Source organism: Elgaria multicarinata, chromosome 11 (assembly GCF_023053635.1).
Source record: "Elgaria multicarinata webbii isolate HBS135686 ecotype San Diego chromosome 11, rElgMul1.1.pri, whole genome shotgun sequence".
Lineage (NCBI taxonomy): Eukaryota > Metazoa > Chordata > Lepidosauria > Squamata > Anguidae > Elgaria > Elgaria multicarinata.
The window spans coordinates 43,460,595-43,483,644 of NC_086181.1; the positions used below are offsets into that span (position 1 = coordinate 43,460,595).

Sequence of the window (23,050 nt, forward strand, 5' to 3'; positions counted from 1 at the left end):
AGAGAACCGATACAGAGAACCACGTTAGAAAGGGACACTAGCAACGGTATAAGACTAGTGTAGATCCGGCCCAGGATTTCAACCCTTTAGAATGGAAGCCATCAAATGAAGTGTTTGGAGGGATGGGGCCATCTGGGAAGAAGCGGATCGGGACCCTGGGCCTGAGGTTCAAGACATGGGGCTATGAGCCAATTAGGCCTAAATGTCAGCCTGATAAGAGCCTCTATCGGCTACTGTGTGCACGCTTGCAAGCTTTTCTATGGTAGAAACTTGGGCAATCAGAACTTCTCAAAAGCGTTTTCAAGGCACAGTGTGGGTTCACGCAGTCCTGTGAAGAATGAAATACAGTTGTGTCCATACAAGAAAGGACCCTTTACCATTTTTGAGGAAGGAATTGCTGGGCACCGGAAAATCTGCACCTGCGATGTTGAGCAGAAAGAAGCTGAAGTTGAGAACCCGGGCAAAAGTTTCTGGCAGGGTCTAATAAATGCTCTGGGCCAAAGCAAAGGTTTCTCAAGAAGTTTTTCTTTAATCTGTTTTTAGCTTATTAACAGTCAGTAGTGTTTTTTTTTCCCTTTACGGTAAAAAGCAGCCAAGTTTCTCTTGGATCCCCTGTGCGGGTTGCATTTTCAAACACATCAAGGGGCTGAGTCATCCGCCACTCTGGTTGTCTCCTTTCCCTTCTTCCCACGTGGAATATCGTCTTGTTGGCGATAATAAATTTGCCCAGAGTGGAACGACTGGTAATGCTACCTGTATTAAAATGTGTTGGGGCGGAAGGAGAGTAGATTCTTTTGTTCCTTGTGTCCTAAAGTAAGGGTGTTGCCCGCAGGTCCCTTGTATCCGAGGGCAGAACGAATGGCTCTCCTCAGTATGGTGGTGGGGAAATGTGCCCTTTTGTTAATTTCTACCTGTTGCACAGCTGTAAGAAGCAGTCCGGATGGTTCAGTAACCGGATAATAGTCCTGCGGCACAATAGGGAATCATAGGGTCAGAGACTGTAGGCGTGTATGCGTGTCAATGGTCCTATGTCCAGCAAAGGGATAGGTCATTTTCTGCAGACCCTAAAGAACTTTGGTGGCAAGAATAGTTGTGAAGCACTCAGCCATCTAGCCCAGCCACCATGTGAAAAAAAATCATGCATTTAAAAGATTTCAAAGGCCCTTTGTTCCATTTTGGGCCTCGGCCAGCAAAGAGAGACGTTAAGAGCCCTTTCTAGACTTGAGATGTGCTATCAAGAGGATTATTAATAAATGGGATGGAGTGCATAGGTTGAAAGCTTTGACCCTGTCGTGAAATCAGCCCCCAGACTTTTGATCTTAGCCTGAGTTTCTTGAATCTGTAAAATGGGGACAAAGATGCAAGCTAACCCAATTGGGTTGTTATCTACTCAAGCGATCCAGGCAGGCAATATCGCTAAGATAGTCAAATGCCCAGAGGGAGGAAAAGCAGGCGGTCAGAAAAACAGCCTCTAGAAGAATCCCAGCAATCCATGAGGGATTTTATGAGATTAGGGAGTGGGCCTAATAGCTGAGCACTTTTAGAAAAACCAACAGGTGTAGAATCAGGAAAACACCTTTCCAGTGCTGGCATTCTCCCCACCCCCCCACTGGGTTCTGTAACGTTATCATCTGATAGGCAGAAAGACAGCAGGTGAAGGTTTCTCCATGACTGCATCACTTCTCCGGACACAGATTCACCTGTTCAATTTCACCTTGTACAGCTGTTAAATTGGAGGGAACAAGTCAGGAAACTTGAGTGGGTGGGAAACTAGGAGACGAAATGTGGGTTTACGGCAATCCTATCCAAGACTTTATTGCATGTAGAGTTGTTTGGGGATTATTCTCTCCTCCTAGCCTCCCACCTGTGGGAGTCTGAGATGCAGATGCATGGCCCTGGTGTGGACCTAATCTGTTATGGCAATTCTAAAGATGGGTGCTCAATCGCCATCAATAAAATTGAGTGTTGGGACTGGGGTGGGGAGTTCCTCAGGTCCAGTTCTACCGTTTAGAGAACAATCCCAAGCAACGGCCATTGCTCTATTTTTCTGTTTCTGGTGTGACATGGCAGCAGCCGATCTCTCAGTGGAGGAGACTGGCACGTCCCTGCTCATGTTACGTCAGAAACAGAAAACGGAAAGAGCAAGAGTTACTCAAGCTTCTAATTTGCCCTTTCTTTCATCTTATTATGAGCCAGGCCTAAGCGAGGTTGGTTGAGGCCTGGCTGTGTGGCCTTGTCTAGGCGGTCAAATTCAGCCAGAGCAGGTGCTTCAGCTAGCAGGGTTTGGTGTGGACAGCAGGGGAACGTCGTCACGCCGGGTCACCGCCTCAGAGTTGCGGCCTTCGCTCCCGCCAGCCCGGCGGAGCAAGGAGGGCCTCCGGTAGAGTTCTCCATCGCGTAGGCCTTCGGGCAGGGCCTTGCGCTTGCTCTCGGGAAGCAGCATCAGGCAGAGAAGGGCCAGGATGTTGAGAGACGCCAACACAATATGTTCCAGGAATGAGCCGTGCTGTTCTCTCAGCCGGAGCAGAGGAGCGCTCAGCCCTCCCAGAGATGCCAACGCCAGGATTACGCCAAGGCCCTTCCCCCTGCAGAGAGAATGACCTTGGTTACACAAGCTAGATTGTAGGGATGTTACCCCTGAAGTAATTATAGGGGTGTTGCTCTGAGGTAATTTAAGCTCAACATTTAACGAGACTCAGCCACGGAAATACATGCGCAGTGTTAATAATAAACCGTTTAATTATCGTTATTAAAGCTCCCATCAGAGCGCCCGACATCTTACAGAGCACTCAAGGACTATGGCTTCAAGAACACCACATTCCACTTGTGTTAGTCATGAGATAGCATAAAATGTCAGGCAGGACACTGAAGCACGGGATGCACCTGGCTGCTAGAAACCCTCGGCCTGACCACCTGTCCGTCTCTCCCACTCCCAGATTTTAAGGTTTCAACAAGCCATGCCTATGCTTTCAAGCCTATGTTCCGAGTATCAAGGACTGGAAACTTATAGAACTACTTCTTCTTTAATAGACACCACAGATTTCACGAAACTGAATTCTTAAACAACATATGCTGAGTTTGTTTCTTTTTAACGGACCCCAGAATAGCCGTTTTTTATAAGGATACTGTGTTTTTATGCTTGTTTATGTTTTTAAACTTTGTATATTTGTTTTAATGTTTACTGTTTTAAACTTTTGTAAACCGCCCAGAGAGCTTCGGCTATGGGGCGGTATATAAATGCAATAAATTCATTCTGTGGTTGTGTGGCGTGATTCCAGAAAACATTCAGCTCTGGTCTTGAGGCGGACCTCAAAATGAGAAAGTAGCTTGGGGCAGTCAATAACGGATGAGTTTATAGTCACCAAGGGAGAGTCAAGAGCGGTAAAGGGCAAAGACCTTTAACAATATGAGGACTAAGCCCAAAACAAAATTTGTTCTGGGTTTAATTGGACTCCACAACACCTTTTCAATAAGGGTCTGTCTAACTTGCCTAACTGCTGGAGATGTAACGCACCTGATGCTTCTTTAATTCATATGCTTTGACAATGCCCAGTAGTTGGGAGGAAGTTATAATAAGGATAAACTTTGTACTGAAGCAATCTTTAATATGGAACAACGTCCATGTCCCTAAACTACCTACTGGCTTCTTGGAAGTTAACACATGGTCTGCGCAAATGGATTTTCCGAGCCCTTATGACAGCTAGAAGACTTATACTGTCACGATAAATGCTCATCTCCCATAATGCAATGGACTGAGGACTTCACGCTATCAACATTTGAATGGGTGTTATATAGGTGTGAATTGTGTGTGGATAAATACATGGATATTTGGTCTGCTTTTCTTGAAATCTATGCATAACTACCTTTTTTTTTTAACAAATGGTACATTTGGTGGAAAAAATTCTATTCCTATAGATGTAATGTTTCTTTGTTTTTATTTTTCACGATTTATTTTTTGTTCTGTTTTGTTAATATTCACAATAAAAAACTGAAAAACAGTATGAGGGCTAGAAACTTGAAGATACAAAAGTTGGAGGGGTGGGGGAGAGCAGCTGAGCTTTGGCCAAATGCTAGCTGGGAATTATGGGTGTTGCAGTCCAATACATCTGGAGGGCACCTGGCTGGAGAATGCTGTGGTACAGATTTCTAAAGTGGAGTGTGCTCCTTTAATCTTCCACATTTCTATACCAGGAGCCCAATTCCCACAGAGAGCCTGTTCAGATGACACTTCAGGCTCTGGGGTTTGCAAAACTGGTTCTTTGGAGTTAGCACTAACCACAAGCCATGCTGTCGCACACAACACTTTAAGCCATGGTTAGAGCCACTAACCCTGCTGCAGATGGTCAGACTGTGGTTATTCATAGAATCATGGAATAGTAGAGTTGGAAGGGGCCTATAAGGCCATTGAGTCCAACCCCCTGCTCAATGCAGGAATCCACCCTAAAGCATACCTGACAGATGGTTGTCCAGCTGCCTCTTGAATGCCTCTAGTGTGGGAGAGCCCACAACCTCCCTAGGTAACTGGTTCCATTGCCGTACTGCTCTAACAGGAAGTTTTTCCTGATGTCCAGCTGGAATCTGACTTCCTGTAACTTCAGCCCCTTATTCCGTGTCCTGCACTCTGGGATGATTTTATTTATTTATTACATTTTTATACCGCCCAATAGCCAAAGCTCTCTCTATATATTTTATACAGCCCAATAGCTGAAGAGATCCTGGCCCTCCTCTGTGTGACAACCTTTAAAGTATTTGAAGAGTGCTATCATGTCTCCCCTCAATCTTCTCCAGGCTAAACATGCCCAGTTCTTTCAGTCTCTCTTCATAGGGCTTTGTTTCCAGACCCCTGATCAACCTGGTTGCCCTTGAGTGAGCAGGGTTTAGCAAAACGCACCACAAACAAGACACCTGAACCCCTGCTCCTTAACCAGCAAGGTTTAAGGTGTCTTCTGAGCAGGCCTAGTCACCCAATTTCTCTCCTGTCTGACCTGATTATGGTGGGGATGACCTCCGAGGCAAAGAAGACACTGAGCGAGCCAGCCGCGTGGGAGGAAAACAGGCCAAGGATGGAGAACGTTCTCCGTGCAGCATCGTTGAGATCTGCAAGGCAGAGGAAGGAAGGGAGACCCGTATTAAAATGGCAGAAATCACGCAAAAGGGACCACAACTGATGACGACCCGCTAGACCTGGCTCAAAATATTTCTTCACGAAGACAGGAAAAGTTTGATTAATTTCTAACACTGATAGAGAATGCTTTTCTACTTAAAGACAAACAAAACCCCAACACAAAGAACAAATTTAAAAAAAGAGAAATCCTTACAAATATTTATACTATATATAAAGTGCCTCAGTTTACCTATAAGCCCTGAAACCTTATAGCCCTTTTCTCTGCTCACTACTTGCTGATGTGAAGGATTTTGTGTATGGTCAGCCAGTTCTGTGTATGGAAGTGAACCTGTGAGGATAGGTCCTTAGAAGCACTGGCCAAGATAGATGAGTTTGGCTTATGCCACATCCATATCATTTGTATGGTCTGGTTTGCACATAGTAATAAGCCATGATGTGTTGTGTTGAAATCTGGCTTGTCACTGGGGCAGTTCACATGTCACGGTGGCATTGAGCGACAAATCATGGGTTAATGAACCCCATTATCTACGTACACACACGATGCGCGTGAACTGCTTCCATTTTTGGTAAACATGTGATCTGCCCAGGATGTGTGAACCTGGACCGATGGGTTGTTTAGGGACATGGGTTAACCGTTGGGTTGTTTCGCCCCTAAACAACCCATCAGTCCAAGCTTGCACACCACACTCACAACCTCTGATTGTGCTGACCAGAGGTTGTTTACAGAAAGCGGAAGTGGCTTGCAGGCAGTGCATGCATGTCCCTGCAAATCGTGGGTTAAATAACCCACGATTTGCCACCGTGACATGCAAACTGGGTCAATGGGCCAGCTCTCTTGTAACAGCAGCAAATTGTTGTTAATTATATGTGAACCAGATCAGTGTCTGAGAACCCATCCCCTCAAACAAACCATGGTTTGTTAACCAGCTACAAGCCACTAAAAGGAGCCATGTTTTCTTGTTGGCTTACGAAGTTGGGCTTATTTAAACCATGGCTTGTCATGATGTATGAACCCCAAACTGTGGCTTGTCCCTAGATTGCTTGAGCTGCTGTATGCCCTGAAACAGAAATGCCCAAAAAGAGCAGCCTGAAAATGAAACTGCTATGAAGGTTGGCAAAATGGGTGGGAGAGAAACAAACCAGAAATAGGGAAAACAAGCCATGGTTTGTTTGTTTGGCTGCAAGATTATTTATGGCTGAAGCAACAAACAATGGTTAATATAAACTATGGCTTATGTTATCAGTGGGCAGGAATGCTGGGAGATGTAATCAACATATCTAGAGGGCACCAGGTTGATGTATAGAGAAACGAGTAGAAAGAGTTTTTCCCTCCTCTTTCAGAGTTAGAACTCAATGCCATCTCATGAAATTGTTTGGCTGGAAACTCGGGATAAAAGAGAGTCCTTCTTCACACACAGTAATTACTATAAATTGCTGTCACAAAATCTGGCCATGGATGCGAGCTTAGGAAAGGGGATTAGACAAATTCACGGAAGAGGGCAGCTGGTCACCAGTACACCTAGGGGTGACCACATTACACCAGTTTTAAAATCTCTTCACTGGCTGCCAATTAGTTTCCGAGCAAAGTATAAAGTGTTGGTAAAGCCCTACATGGTTTGGGTCCAGGCTACCTGCGGCATCGCCTTCTCCCGTACAACCCACCCCACACGCTCAGGTCCTCTAGGAAAAAATCTACTTCAGCTAGCAAAAACTAGATTAACAACTGTTACCCAGAGGACCTTCTCTTCTGCTGCTCCCAGACCGTGGAATGGCCTGCCGGAGACTCGTCAACTTAACAGTCTACCAGCGTTCAAGAAAGATATAAAGACTGATCTCTTCTGGCAGGCCTATCCAGTGGAATTTTAAGATGTTTTTTAGGATGTTTTTAACAATGTATATTATGTTTTAATTGAGTATTTTATCGTTTATTGTTGTCCCCTGCCTCGATCAAAATGGAGAGGCGGGCAAGAAATAAATTTATTATTATTATTAGCTATTCGCTATGATGGCTAAATCCGCAGCCGCCTGGCTTTGAGCACCAGTTGCTGAAATGCCACAATGGGAGAGGGCTGCTGTTGCGTGCGGGGGCCCTAGAAGCATCTGATTTGGCCATTGTGGTAAAACAAGACGGCTGACTCATGCCACAGCTAGACCTAAGGTTTATCCTGGGATCATCCAGCATTCGCCCCTGCCTGAGCACTGGATCCCCTGTGTGTCACCTAGATGAACAGGTTTGACCCCTTGACGATCCAGGGATAAACCTTAGGTCTAGCTATGGCCTAGATCAGGGGCGTCGAACCTCTTTCAATTTTGGGGAAGCTCTTGAGGGCTGCGATCCCGTGGTGGGTGTGGCCAAAGGCAAAAGGGGGCAGGGCCAAAGATGCCAAAAACATCCGTGTATTTTAGCTTGAAGTTCTTCCTGCCGGTAACTGAGCCTGAGGAGTGTGTGGCCACCTGGGGAAGGCCAGGGATGGCCTGTAAGCCTGAACTTCTGCACCCCCGGACTAGATGGGCCATTCGTCTGGTCCAGCAGGGCTCTTCTTGTGAGCATCACCGATGCGCTGACGTGTCTCAGCCATGGCCGTAGCGCCTTCCACAAACCGGCCCCTTCCAAATGTGTTGGGACTATAAACTCCCAGCATTCCCAGCGAGCACAGCCATGGATAAACTTGCTGGCCTGTGTGTGGAGTGCACTGGTGCTCTTACACTCTCCTAGGCCCAGCAGGATAAGGGAGGCGATGCCGGTCAGCGTGGTGGTGAGTAGCAGGATCCCACGACGTCCGTACCGGTCCACGCTCAGGCACAGGAAAATGCAGGCGAGGCCCGCGCTGCCGGCTGACAGCAGGTAGGAGAGGTAGAACTTGGCGTGCGAATCCTCCAGGGATTCCCAGGCCAGCTGGTAACAGTGGCAAATGGCATGGGCAATGAATCTGTGGGGACGCCGAACAACAAGAAGAAAGCGGAGTTTAGTTTACATCCCACCTTTCTGTAAATTTATTTATTTACTTATTTCTTACATTTATATACCGCCCCACAGCCGAAGCTCCCTGGGCGGTTCACAGAAGTTAAAACAGTAAACATGAAAAAGTATACAAAATTTAAAACCATCAGAGAAATAAAAACAACAGTATAAAAATAACAGTATCCATTTAAAAAACAATTCTGGGGTCCATTAAAAAACAAACTTAACGTTGTTAAATGCCTGGGAGAAGAGAAAAGTCTTGACCTGGCGCCTGAAAGATAACAATGTTGGCACCAGGCGAGCCTCATTGGGGAGATCATTCCACAGTTGGGGGGTCACCACCAAAAAGGCCCTCTCCCTTGTTGCCATCCTCCGAGCTTCCCTCGGAGGAGGCACTCGGAGGAGGACCTTAGATGTAGAGCACAGTGAATGGGTAGGTTCATGTCGGGAGAGGTGTTCCATCAGGTATTGCAGTCCCAAGCCATGTAGGGCTTTATAGGTTAAAACCAGCACCATGAATTGGGCTCAGAAACGTATAGGCAGCCAATACAAGCGGGCCAGAATCGGTGTTATATGCTCAAACCTCCCTGTTCCAGCTATCAATCTGGCCGCCGCGTTTTGCACAAGCTGCAGCTTCCGAACTGTCTTCAAAGGCTGCCCCATGTAGACGGCATTGCAGTAATCTAATTTGGAGGTTACCAGAGTATGGACAACTGAAGCTAGGTTATCCCTGTCCAAAGCAACTTACAGTAAAAAACGTTGCAGACCACCTTCCCTTATCAATACCCCAGGCAACAGGGGTGTTGCTACACCTGGGCCCATGAGCCCCAAATCTATTTTCCAGGGCCCCGGATTTATTTCACAGAGGTTTCTTCTAGAGCTGTGCACCGCTTCGGATCTGGATCCGAATTCTGAGCCAAAGCAGGCCAATTAGGACCAAATCGGTCCAAATCCGGGCCAAGGTGGAGCTCCAAATCAGCCTCTAACTCAGGTAGAGGCTTCCGTACACAGCCTTAGTTTCTTCCTCCACATAATTGCCATGCAGGGGGCAGGTTTCAAGGGGGAGGAAAGAGTTAACTCCCCACCCCACCCCCACCCCAGTATTCCCCTGCCTGGCAATACAGCTAAGGGAGAAAAATTCATTGGTTTGGAAAGAACTAGGTGAGGGCACAAATTAACTGAAGAATTGAATTTGAGGTGATTTGGATGAGATGCTTATTGGCTGGCTTTTGCCTCCTGTGAAATTGTAATAATTTAGTAATTATTTCTAAATTTATATAAATAACATTATGCAATTTGTGCCACGCAGGCCTGGACCCCACATCTTTTCAGCATCTGGCAGCATCCATGCTGGTCATTCTGGAATTAACGGAATGCTGACACACCATGCCTGGATAACGGGGCCTTCTCAATAGTGGCACCCGCGCTTTTGGAAAGCCCTCCCTTGTGGAGTTCAGGAGGCAGAAAATGCGGCTTCTTTCAAACGCCTCTGAAAACACACATCTCCACCCAGGCTTTCCCTGGGCTGTGATCATGCTCTTCCATTTAACTGCTCCTTGCATTGCTCTTACTGTAACTGGAATGGTTTTCAATGTTGCGTCCTTAATATTGGATTTTAAATGTGATTTCAATATTTAATGGCAGGGCCAGAGGAGAAATCGGCAGCCAGGATTAAGGCGGCAGCCATGACAACATTAACAGACAGCCGGACACAACCAAGAAATCCCAAGATAGCTTTAAAAGTTTTAAAATAGCAGGGCATAAGTTAACATAGGGTGACCATATGACAAGGAGGACAGGGCTCCTATATCTTTTAACAGTTGCATAGAAAAAGGAAATTTCAGCAGGTGTCATTTGTATATATGGGGAACCTGGTGAAATTCCCCCTTCATCACAACAGTTAAAGCTGCAGGTGCCCTTCCCTCTTTTAAATCTGGTCACTCTAGTATAGCTCCTGCAGCTTTAACAGTGGTGATAAAGAGGGAATTTCACCAGGTTCTCCATATATACAAATGACACCTGCTGAAATTCCCTTTTCTATTCAACTGTTAAATATACAGGAGCCCTGTCCTCCTTTCCCTAGGGTCACCCTAGTTCACATTTTGCCTTAGACTGCATTCTCCATCAAGAGAGGATCCTCTACCGTTAAGATCTTGGTATCTGGTCCTCACTCCCAATTCTCAAGCCAGTGAGAACAAGCAAAGAGCTGTCAATTCCTCATGTACCAGCCTTTTCCTGTTTTTTCCTCCTTGCATCGCAGCTTCTACACCTTGTCCCTCCATCCCACTCTCTTCTGGTTCCCGGACGGGCAAGGAAGAGCCAACTCACGTGGTGAAACCAAGGATGAGAACATTTTTCCAGATGTTCCTGCAGGACAGGAGGGCCCGGAACGAGATCTGGGCTGCAGCGGGGAGGTGGCAGGCGTTGTCCAGCTCTTTGGAAGTGGAGGAAGAGGCAGAGTTGGGGAGAAGGAACAGAAGGGAACGATCTATCAGAGAGCAGCAACTATACTCATACAATATTTGACATAATTTTGTTTGTTCTAAGGGCGCCGGTGGGAGGGAGACTCCAGGACAGGGATGTTGAACCTCTGACCCACATGGACCCCAATCCAGCCCTCCGGGGGTTTCCTCAGACAGCCACGCCGCCTTCCCCTGGCTCCATGCTCTTCCAGATTCCCGCACATGATTTTTTTCTCATTCTAAAGCAACTCCGATTGGAGTCCACCAGAAGAAGGGCCTTCAGCGTGGTGGCCCCCGCTCCTACGGAATTCCCTGCCTCTGGAGGTCAGGCAGGCGCCAACTTTGTATTCCTTTCGGCGCCTCCTGAAAACGTCATTATTCCAGAAAGCCTTTCCTTAATGACCAGCCACGGTTCACTGTACATTTGGCTTCTTTTAAAATCTAAAGTGTTTTATTCTGTTTCTTTTATTTTATCTTCTACGCCGCTCCGACATTTTCAATGGGGGGCGGCATATAAATATTGTAAATAAATAAAATAAATAACTCTTAAGTGCCTCTCCTGAGGCTTTAGTTAATGGCAGTAAGAGCTTTAACCTAAAATACACTGGCATTTATGGTATTCTGGCCTTGTTCCCTTTTGCCTTTATGGTATTCCGGCCCCATTCAGCTATGACTCTGTTTAACAAGACGGCCCTAGTCAACACACTTAGTAAAAAAAAAAAAAAAAAAGGTCCCTCAGTACTCCCCGAGACTCACCCTCCAGCGCTTCCTGGGCCTCTGACTCCTGCGTACTGCCGCCCTGGGCCAGGCCTATCAGAATCTCCTTGGCTTGAGATGTTTTCCGGGTGGCCAAGAGCCAACGGGGTGACTCAGGGTACAATCCAGGGCAGCTAAGCAGGAATGGAGGTGGGGGGAAAACAGCAGGATCAGCTGGGAACACATAGCCTGCAAACCGTACACTAGGCCATCGGCCAACCTCAGAAATGTGCAGCCTGCTAAGGTGTGTTGCACATCGTCAGGATCTCGTAACGGCTGAGGCGCAACTCATTTGTGTCAAGTGATTCTGACGCCGCATCCTCGCTTAAGAACCTACAAAGTACCTTATAAGTTCAATCAAGACCCCATTGATCTCATCAACCAGAATTTGCTAGGCGGTCCACCAGAAGTTTCTAGCGGTCCGCACCAAGCCAGGAAGGGTTACTGGAGAAGGATATGAGGGACAGGGACTCGTTGGTTGTGGCACCAAGAGTTTGCAGCGCTCTCCCAAAGGAGGCTGCACTGTCTCCACTTCTGCTCATCTTTCAGGGGGCAGCAAGAACCTATTTTTACCAGTGGACTTTTGGGAGTGCTGTCAGGCTATAATTTCTTTTAATGCAAATAATAAATGCAATAATAAACAAACATTTATTTATTATTGCATTTATATCCCGCCTTTTTTCTTCCAAGGAGGTGTGTACATAATCCTCCTCCTCTCCATTTTATCCTTACAACAACAACCCTGTGAGGTAGGTTGGGCTGAGAGTCTGTGACTGGTCCAAAAATCACCCCGTGGGTTTCCATAGCCAAGTGGGGACTTGAACCCAGATCTCCCAATTAATAATAATAATTGATCTGATTGCTAGCCTGCTCTTACAAAACAATGTTCAAGTTATATTTGTTGCTTATAATCACTTTTGGTTTTTTTTGGTAAACTGCCCAGAGAGCTTTGGCTATTGGGCAGTATAAAAATGCAATAAAATAAATAAAAAGCATGTTTATATCAATTATTTTTAATAGAAAGCTGGGATACAAGCACCCCAAATAAACACACTAATAAAGAATCCCATGACGCGGAATGGTGGGAGATTCAGGACAGACCAGAGAAAGGACATTTTCACACGGCGCGTAGCTAAACTAGAGAATTTGCTATCACAAGATGTAGTGATGTGGCCACCAAGTTGATTTTGAAAGGGGATTAAGGCAAATTCACGGAGAAAAAGGCAATCAATGTCTACTAGTCATGATGGCTATGTATAACCTCCAGGATCAGAAGAATTATACTTCTGAATACCACTCGCTGGGGAACATGAGCGAGAGGGTGCTACTGCACTCTCGCTTTGCTTGTGGGCTTCCTGACTTAATGACTAAATTCCAACCACCGTTTTACTGTTGGTCTCGTTGCAATTTATTGAGCTAATCCGGCAGAGGTCTTTTTATGTCCTTACTGGCAGATGAGTCAGAGTTTGTGGTAATTCCAGTGGTAAAGAGTCTTTTGAGGCTCTTCACATGATCAAAGCAATATTTTTTCTTCAAAAACAACAACCCGGACTTCACATCTTTTAAATCCCTAAATAGTTTTGGGGAGCCAGCATGGCTCAAATTGGTTCCTAAAGTCATCTGAGCGAGCAAGCTGATAGACAGGTGTTTTGGGGGTGTAGCTTAAAGTATTTGTGTGGGCTTATTCGATGAGGCGGAGGCTTCTGGGGAAAAGGTCCCATATGCCAGAGGTCCCTGGCATTTTTGGCTCAATGGGCATATTTGGAATTTTGAGTCATGGGTGCTCTCACAAAATGGCTGCCGCAATGGGCATGGCTAGTTGTAAAACCCTCATTTCCCAGAAAGCAAGTGGATGTAGCAGCAACATCACCCTTTTGAACCCAAATAAAGATGGTGCTGGAACAAAGCCCTTCGCATTGCAACATGCCAGCCTCCTAATTAAAGAAAAGATTGCTTTAAAACCCTGTAGGAAATAAAATTAAAATCAGGAAGGACAAGGAGGATGGTGGGTGCTAAGAGAGGGGTCTGTGGGCATATTTGTACCCATGGGCACCACACTGGGGATTCTAGGCCAGGGGTACAGAACACGCAACCCCTGACACCCAACGCTGCTCCCCAAATTCAGTTAAAAAAATAAAATAAAACCATTTTAAATCTAAGAATTTTAAGATGCTGTGATTGTTATTTTAATATTGTATTGTTTTATATGCTCTTTTAACTAATTCATAGAATCATAGAATAGCAGAGTTGGAAGGGGCCTACAAGGCCATCAAGTCCAACCCCTTGCTCATTTTATTTATTTATTTATTTATTACATTTTTATACCACCCAATAGCCGAAGCTCTCTCTCTCAATGCAGGAATACAATACATAATTCTATGTATTGTGTTCAGTGTTGTTCCCCGCCTTGATCCAGAGGGAGAGGCGGGTAATAAATAAATAAATAATTTATTATTATTATTATTATTATTATTATTATTATTATTATGGAGAAGAAAATGACATTCATAGTGGCTACAGAGCACCAAAAGGTTCAAACTTAACTTTCAAACACGCTAATTTGACCCTTCCTGTGCTCTATAGCCACTACAAATGTTAATACATAAATTTAAATGCTTTATTTTATTTTCAGCATCCACCGGGTGACGAAAACGGCTCCTGGACCTCCCAAAGTTGCTCACTCCTGTTCTAGACCAACGGCAGTGATGGAAGGTTTTTTTTGCAAGAGGGGCTGTGGAATTTTGGAAGTGGATGAGCTTGCTAAGCCTAGGGAGGTGTGTGTGTGGGGGAGCTTGGAGAGATCTTAGTGACGCAGCCCCTGACTTACCCGAAGAGTAGGCAAAGGCCCAGCCCAGCCGACATCACGCCCTGGAGGACGCGCCAAGTCCCGCAAGCCAGCGCCAGCCCCAGAAGTAGGAAGCGCCCCCCAACTGTGACCAAGTCCCCCGCCATGGCTACAGGCAGCCGCTGTGGAGGGCAACACAGCTCCAAGCCTAAAAAAGAACAGTCAGGCAAAAGGAACAAGCGGCATGTACTCAATCCACAATTAAGGCCAGAGCTACATGGGGCGATATCCCGGGGATCGCCCTGGGATCATCCCTGTGCGCTCACATGACGCACAGGGGATCCCGGGAGCAGGGAGGGATCATCCCTCCCTTGTTCCCGGGATATCGGCATAGCCTTTCAGCCCGCTTTTTAAAATTTATTTATTTATTTAAAGCATTTTTTATAGCGCCGCCTCACCATTTCTGGCATCGAGGCGCTTTACAATCACATATAAAACAATTCCATTAAAACCCTCAACCCACATTAAGACAATTCCATTTAAAACCCTCACCCTCAAACCATTAAAAGCCCTCAACCCCAATTTAAACCACCCCTTCCCCAAGCTCTTGTGAAAATAAAAACACCTTACAAAGGCGTTTGAAGCCATTGAGAGTGGGAGCCTGTCTAATCTCCAGGGGCACATTATTCCATAACCGGGGGGCAGCCACTGAAAAAGCCCTGGCCCCCGCACATTCCAATTTGTAGCAGGGGACCATCGGGGCACCCTGCTCCTGAGAGCGAGTCTGCCAATGGTGAGACACAGGAGAGAGGCGAGTGCTCAGGTATCCAGGACCCAAGCAATGCAAGGCTTTATACCTGGTCAACAAGACCTTGTAGTGCACCCTAGCAGCCACCGGCAGCCAATGGAGCTCTTGAAGCACCAAAGTGATAGAAGACCACTTTGGGAGCCCCTTGATCAACCTGGCTGCTGCATTTTGTACAGCCTGTAGGCGTTGGATTTGCTTCAAGGGAAGCCCTGTATACAACAGGTTGCAATAGTCCAGTCTGGAAGGGACCAGGGCATGGACTGCGGTGGTAAGATCAGCCTCTGACAGAAAGGGGCAAACTTGGCGGAGCACATGGAGTTGATAAAAGCAACTCCGAACCACGGCCCCCACCTGTGATGACATAGTTAGGGACTGGTCAAGAATAACACCCAGGTCCCGCGCCTCAGTCACAATCCTTGGTTGGATTCCTGAAATAGGCAGATCTACGAGCTTCTGCCTCAAATCTGCCAGCCGCTGACCTCGGCCAATCACCATCAGCTCAGTCTTCTCCGGGTTAAGCTTTAGTTTACTCTTAGACATCCAGTTCCAGATCTCAGTCAGGCACCAAGACAGAGAAGCAACTGCCATTCCCCAGCTGGCTGGGGAATGCTGGATGTTGTAGGCCTTTCTTCGGCCTGAACATGCATAGGATTGCACCCGATAACTTTCAGCCCTATCTGAAGCATGTCTGCTCCGAAGTTGAGCCTGTTTGATTCTTATTGACTTTACCTCACAATGCGTATTCCCTTTTCCCTCCTTTATTTCCAAGGCAGCCCTCCGGATTCCCAAATACAAAGAAACCAATAAAATCATTTAAAAGCAAGAGAATGCAACAGCATCTAGAGAAACCTAGGCTAAAAGCCCAGTTTTTATATGGCGTCTGACGTTGATAAGAACGGGGTGCTTGGAGGAAAGTCTGGAAGGGTGTGGGGAGGAGGAAGAATTCCCAAACCAGGTCGCTAGTTCAGAGAAGGCCCAATTCTCAGTCACCGCTCACCTTATCTCAGGAGATAGGGTCACCTGAATTATCATAGAATCGTAGAGTTGGAAGGGGGGCCTCTAAGGCCATCGAGTCCAACCCTCTGCTCAATGAAGGAATCCACCTTAATGCATCCCTGACAGAGGGTTGTCCAGCTGCCTCTTGAAGGCCCCTAGTGTGGGAGAGCCCACAACCTCCCTAGGTCACTGGTTCCATTGTCATACTGCTCTAACAGTCAGGAAGTTTTTCCTGATGTCCATCTGGAATCTGGCTTCCTGTCACTTGAGCCCATTAGTCCACGTCCTGCACTCCGGAAGGATCGAGAAGAGATCCTGGCCCTCCTCTATGTGACAACCTTTTAAGTATTTGAAGAGTGCTATCATGTCTCCCCTCAATCTTCTCTTCTCCAGGCTGAACATGCCTAGTTCTTTCAGTGTCTCCTCACACGGCTTTGTTTCCAGACCCCTGGAAATTCAACCAGATCATCTTAACAAGATTTACTTGTGTTTACGACCGGAACCCAAGGTGATGAGCTGTCCCGATTGAGCAACTCAAGTCTGCAACCCAGGGGGAAACAAGAGCAGAGAGGCGTGAGGTCAGGCTGAGGCAACCACAAGAGGATACTCACGGCTAAGGTAGAGGGCAAGCTGCATGCCCCCCAGCATCACCCCCCAAAGGCAACGGCCCAACATGAAGACAGAGGGAGAGGTGGCAAAGGCAGCCAAGATGCCTGCAGGGCAACCAAGAGCGACAGCCAAGAGAAGGGTGCCACGCCGACCCACACTGCAGAAGACAGATAAAGAGGTTGAGAGGTTACCCCACTGGCCATTCTGTCTCCCCCTCCTATTTTAAGCCGAGTCTTCCTTATGCCCCCACTCCCATGCCCACTGTTTCCATAGCTGTCCCATGCTTTCCTGCAGAAGAGGCAAGCCACGCTGATGAGGCTAGTCACTTCAGCTTAACAAAACCGTTGTGCACTTTTTAACTCTTGCAATTTTATTTCTTTGTTTACTTCATTTAAGATATTTCTTGGCCGCCTTTCAGGGAAGGAGCCCTCCCAAGGCAGCATACAACAATAAAACTCGCATAATAAAAGATGGACATGATAATAAAAACAGTAGAAATAGCAGCAAACATTCCAAAAACAAAACGAACGCCAGCATAAGACAAAACCCACAATAAACAACTACAGCTACAACCCGGTCCAATAAAACAAAATCAGGGGAAGGCCAGAGCAAAGTGGCAAGTTTTCAGGGTTTTCCTAAAACCCTGCAGAAATGGGGCCTGGTAGACCCCTGACGGCAACTTATTCCAGAAGTGTAGGGCCACTGCAGAAAAGGCCCTCACTCATGTATCCGCCACTCACGTAACTGCCCTAAAAAATGGCCAAGTGAGAAGGACTTCTCTTGCTGATCTTAAAGCACAGACAGGCTATGAGTAATGCGCTCTCACTGAAAACAATGACAAGTGACGGGAACGAGGACTGAAACAGATTTGGAAGAAAGAGGTGTCAGACAAGCTCTCATTCAAATGTGGTTGCCGACATTCTAATTGCTATTTTCTAAATGCAAATACCCCCGCCCGCTGGAGTCAATGGGTGCGTTCGGAGCAACCGGGGTGGGGAAAGAAGCCATCATGGCTTCTCTCCTCCCCTCGTAAGCATTACGCACATGACCGCCATTTTGCATTATTCCCCGTGGCGAGTGTCACGGCGGGAGTGGCTTCACAGCCCCATCCTACAACCCCTTCTGCACATCGCGGGTTGTAGGTTGGGTCTGAAGCTGCCCCGTCGCACCGTGTTCGCACGACATGCCAACCCACGGTGCAGTGCGGGGAATAACGCAAATGGCGTTCGCACGTGCAACACAAGGGGGAAGTGGGAGAAGCCACAATAGCTTCTTCCCCAGACACGATCGTCCGAACTGTGTGGGGAAAATAAGCCCTGCCCCAACATCCCACCCTGGCTGCAGTGAGCTTTGCATATGGCGGCTGTTGTGCCACAGACTCCCACCTTGACCCCCATGTAATGGGATTGCTCTGGTTATCTCCCAGAAGTTGTTGTTGCTGATATTACTACTACTACTACTACATTTATATACCACCTTTTTTCCTCTTGCAAGGAACCCAAGATGGCTTACATACCCCTCTTCTCCATTTTATTGTCACAACAGCCTTGTGAGGTAGGTCAGGCTGAGACTCAGTGACTGGCCCAAAGTGACCCAGGCCTTAGCTAGACCTAAGGTTTATCCCGGGATCGCCCCGAGGTCAGCCCTGTTCATGTAAATGACACACAGGATATCCCGGGAGCAGGCAGGGACGACTCCGGGACAATCCCGGGATAAACTTTGGGTCTAGCTAAGGCCCCAGTGAGCTTCATGGCCAAGCGGGGACTAGAACCCAGATCTCCCGAGTCCCAATCCAGCACTCTAACGTTAACTTTCCCAGTGCCTTGATCACCTCTTCCTCCCTCCTCAAAGACTCCATTGCTTTCCCTAACTGCTGCCCTCTGCCCCCATCAATTATTCCAGCTCAGCTACCTTGGCCTAATCTACACCTGCCGGTCATCGCGGGGTGGAGGTCGTCCCTGCGGGTCCAAATGACACACCGCTGATCCCGGGGTGAACCGGGGACGACCACTCAGTTCTCCCGGGGTATCTGGGACTGCTTTTGTCCCGTTTTTTCCTCCGGTCTCAGGACAATACTAAGGTCTGCGGGTGGTGTGGCTCTCCCTCCCGGGGTCTTCCCTCTTCCCTGTGAGTAGCGAGGCTCAGGAAACGGGCAAGTATCTGTGCGGGGAGAGTCCACGGACATCGGGGGTGAGCATTTTCGCCATGTTTGTGATGGCTCTTGGCGCCTTCCAGCACCGAGTTTGTGTGTGTTTTTTAAAAAACCGTACCTTTGCGCAGGGTTGCGCCCACGCTGTTGCGCAAATGTCTCCACTGGTTAAAAAAAATATGGCGCCCCGGAATGACCCTCCTTTACTTTCGGGAAAACTCGCTGGCGTGTGGGATGATCCCGGAAGCGCAAAACCCCTTGATCACCCCTCCCCACTCCCAGGAGGCCTCCAGGTGTAGCTTAGGCCCTTATCTTCTGGCTTACCTGTCGGCCAGCTGCCCCAGCAAAAGGGCTCCAGCTGCAAAGCCCAGAAGGAAGCACAGCTGCTCCAAGGGGACGACCCAACCTCGAGAACAATCCAGCGACCACTGAAGGGACAGAGAGATCGAGATTGGAAGGGGAAGCAGGAGGGAACACTGAAGGACTCACAGATGGGTGTTTCCTTTTGGTAGGAGTGAACCAGTAGTTGGAAGGAGCAGACGCAAAGAATTTCTGAAAGGTGAGCTACATCCTCTGACCTGGAACCTCATGGCTGTTCTCTAATCCTGAGTTGCAAGATCTGGCGGTGTTTACCCAGTGGTGGCTGGTTGGAGAGAATGTCCTCTACATATGCTCAGAGGCACTCTTCTCACCATTTTTAAAATTTATTTGTTTATTTATTACATTTTTATACCGCCCAATAGCCGAAGCTCTCTGGGCGGTTCACAAAAATTAAAATCCTGAGGAGCATAAAAACAACCAACAATCTAAAAACACAAATGCAAAATACAATATAAAAAGCACAACCAGGATAAAACCACACAGCAAAAATTGATATAGGTTAAAATACGGAATTAAAGCAGCAAAGTTAAAATTTAAGTTAAATTAGGTGTTAAAAACATGGCTATTCACATGTTCCAGGACACTGAAGTCCAGTTTGGCTTTTTATATTGTATTTTGTATTTGTGTTTTAAATTTGTTGGTTGTTTTTATGCTCTTCGTGGTAATTAATTTTTGTGAACCGCCCAGAGAGCTTCGGCTATTGGGCGGTATAAAAATGTAATAAATAAATAAATAAATAAATAAATATTAAATCCTGGTTGATCACAATAATTTATATGACACTTAGAAGCAAAAGGAGTGTAGTAGTTAGCGCCTGGAAGCCACTCACCCGCTCATCTAATCACAGAAAAGGCACCCTAGTCATGCTCAGAGGCACTCTCCCTTTATTATTTCACATGAACCAGGGCATAGGCCTGCCCTGAAAACCAGTTTGGGCCCAGGCTAAAATTAAATACTCTGCGTAGGAGAGAATGAATGAAATGTGGACGTGGACACAGGAGAGTTTTCAGGCGTGTCGTTATATTATTATTATTACTTTTAATTGTAACCTGCTGTTCCTTCAAGGAGCTCAAAAACACCACGGGTGCTTCTTTCCTCTCCACTGATTCTATCCTCCCAACAAGTCTGTGAGGTAACCCAAAACACAGTGTCTGGAACCAAGGTCACGCAGTGAGCTTCCTGGGGATTTGAACTCAGGACTCCTAGGCCCTAGTCCAGCACTCTGTCTGCTCCACCAGACGAGCTCTCTGGGGTACAGCAGAGAAAAAGGACCCGGAGGAGGGGAGGAGGGACCCTCACCTCTGTCACCGGATTGCTGGTGAGGGCCGGCAGCCCCCCGTAGTCCCAGCTCTGGCAGCGGGGGTCCTGGCAGGTGGTGTTTTCGGGGAGCCTGGTGCCATTGGGGTCCCGACAGCGGCGTGGGGGGGTCAGCGTGAAGAGGGCATCCGAGCCACCCCCCAGGCCCAGCAGGAGGCATGGCAGGCAGCTCAAGGCCAGCAGGAGGCGCTGGCGCTGTCCCCCGGCCCCAAGACGCCCCAGCAGCCATTCAAAGGATGGGGGCCCCGATTCGGATGCAGGGGCCACACAGTCCCTCCGCGGGCCCCCAGGGTCCGGGGTTGGGGGGCTGGTATCCATGGGCAGTGTCTGCAGAGAGAGAGAGAGAGGCGGTCAATTTAACTAGAGGGAACAGAGGGAACGAATAAAAGGAGAAAGAAAGGAAAGAAAGGCTGGAGGGCAGGAGGTATATGGGGCACGTGGAAAGGGGGGGGAAGGGGGGTAAAGAACATGGAAGCAAGACAAGGAGGAAGCCAATGAAGAAGAGACCAGGGGGTCAGAGAATAAACGAACCAGGGAGGGACCTGAAAGGGGGGGTGAATAAGTTGAAAACCAGCAAAGTGAATCAAGGATAAACTGGAGAAGAGAGGAAGGGGCAGGAGGAGGGAATGGGGGCGTGGGGGGCTGGAGTGGGAGGGGGGAAAGGCTGCACAAGGAAAAGTAGGGGAGCAGGAGTGAGAGTTAGGGGGTGAATGAAGGCGGAGAGAACAAGAGAAAGGGCGAATTCTCTACAGGAGGAGACTGAAGTGGAGGGGTGTGTGGGTGGGCTCAAATTCGCCACATGTGGAGGGTGGGCGCAAAGGAGGGGTGGAGGGAAAGAGGGTGTGGGGGGGGAGGGGAGGATCTATTTGGGAAAGGCCGCTTCCGCGTTCGGGTCCCAGGGGCGGAGAGATGTGAAACTGTACAAGGCTGGGAAGTGAAAGAGTGGGAAGGGGTGCAGGAGGGGGCGATGGGGAAGGGGGGGTGAGGAAGAGGAAAGGGAGGAGAAGGAGAGGGCGGGGAGGGGGTGCAGCCGGGACGGGGGAAGCCAGGGGAAGGGAGGGGTGCGTGGAAAAGGCCGGCGGAGAGAAACAGGGGACGGAAGAAGGAGACGGGGAGGGGGGGGATGGAGGTGGGTGCGGAGAAGCGGCAGAGACCGGTTGGGCGCCGGCGGTGGACAAAGGGAAGGGGCCGGGGCCGGGCGAGGCTCACCAGGCACTGGGTAAGGGCGGGTCGGCGGACTCCGGGCCCCCCACCACTGGGGCCCCCATGGGGGAAGGCGGCGGCAGGCGGCGGCGGCGGCGGCGGCGATGTATCCAAATGGGGGTCCGAGCGCGTCCGGCGGCTGCGATCGCGCAAAGGGAAGCGGCGGCGGCGGCGGCGGAGGCCGGGGTGGAGCGAAGCGTCCCCGCCCCACAGCCGAGGCGTCCCTCGCCCGCCCCACACGAGCCTCCGCCCCCCGCGCGATGCGGGCAGGCGCTACAAGGTAGCGGGCCAAAAAGTAGCCGACGAGTTTCCTGTGTCCCTGCCTCCCTCCCTCCCGTTCCTGGCCAGTTTCACGGGACGCTGCGCAATTGCGCCCGTCGCCGCGCCGGATTTCGGATGAGCGAATCCGGATTAAGTATCCCTGGGGGTGGCGGGAGGTGTGTGTGTGTGTGTGTGTGTGTTCAGGCTTCCCTCGTTAAACAGGTTTGCGTTTGGGGCATCTGTCATTTGAACTCAAGGCCTACGTTGGGTAGAAGAATGCCCCTTCCCAAATCCGCACCCCACCCCCCAAAAAGCCCCTTTGCCTTTCCCCATTGTGCTTTAAAGGCGTTCATATGCGCACACAAACATCCCAGAATGTTGTACTTTCAGGTTTAAATTTTTGTGAGGTGCGTTTACTGTTGATTAATCTTGGATTGTGAGGTTTTATTGTTGTTCTGATGCCACTGCGTTTTACGTTCACCGCTTTGACGCCTCTGTGAAAAGCAGTATAGGAAAGTGAGGAGCGATCATAATAAATGTAATTAATAAATAAAATAAATAAAAACTAGAATTGAGGAGGGCAAGTCTGAGGCCTCAATCAGTATTGCCAGTTGCACATGCTGAGCTCATTTTAATTGTAAACCCTTGCATGACCTCATTGGCCCCATTCAGAAGACATCTTAAACCATGGCTTTAACCACGGTGGTGAAGCCGGGCTGTGTTCAGAAGACACCTTAAACCAGGCCTTCAACCATGGTGAATAAAGCAAAAGGCCTTATTCACCATGGTTAAAGCCAGGGTTTAAGGTGTCTTCTGAACATGGCCTGACTTTCTGCCTTAAACATCATAGTTAAAGCTATGGTTTAAGGTGTCTTCTGAACGGGTCTATTATCAGTTTCACTAGACTGCCCATACACTTCTAATCTAGAAATCCCCAAACTTTGTAGCCTTTACTTATATGGAAGCTAACACTCTGCTGCCCCTACCCTGGGTCATTGTGGTTACCCCTTTCTGCGCCTTTTCTTACATAATGGTCAACAATTTGGTTACCACTTTTCAAATGAATGTGACATTTTGTTCCAGCTTTAAATAGGGCTTTTTAACAGAAACATCAGAAGAGCCCTGCTGGATCAGACAAAGGGTCCATCTAGTCCAGCACTCTGTTCATATAGTGGCCGACCACCTGTCTACGAGAAACCCACCAACAGGACATGGTGCAACAGCACCCTCCCACCC

The 23,050-nt window shown here is 48.2% G+C and overlaps 1 protein-coding gene across 1 annotated transcript; it reads right to left on the reverse strand.

Moving 5' to 3' along the window:
- Positions 1-509: 509 nt before the first annotated feature.
- SLC22A17 (solute carrier family 22 member 17) lies at positions 510-21,766 on the reverse strand. Its single transcript, XM_063137873.1, has 10 exons — positions 21,560-21,766; positions 20,333-20,677; positions 18,977-19,080; positions 16,506-16,660; positions 14,133-14,298; positions 11,306-11,439; positions 10,416-10,521; positions 7,832-8,055; positions 4,986-5,097; positions 510-2,585 (listed from the first exon to the last, which is right to left on the reverse strand). The coding sequence occupies exons 2-10, from the start codon at positions 20,666-20,668 to the stop codon at positions 2,270-2,272; spliced, it is 1,653 nt and encodes a 550-aa protein (XP_062993943.1). The 5' UTR covers positions 20,669-20,677; positions 21,560-21,766; the 3' UTR covers positions 510-2,269.
- Positions 21,767-23,050: the final 1,284 nt, after the last annotated feature.

Excerpts from the sequence above, each read along its gene's own strand:
- SLC22A17 (XM_063137873.1), bottom strand. The coding sequence starts at position 20,668 with ATGGATACCAGCCCCCCAACCCCGGACCCTGGGGGCCCGCGGAGGGAC. Across the intron at positions 11,440-14,132 it reads GGCCTTTGCCTACTCTTCGG|CTGCCCTGGATTGTACCCTG; the intron begins GTAAGTCAGGGG and ends ATTCCTGCTTAG. Across the intron at positions 10,522-11,305 it reads GGCCCAGGAAGCGCTGGAGG|AGCTGGACAACGCCTGCCAC; the intron begins GTGAGTCTCGGG and ends CCACTTCCAAAG.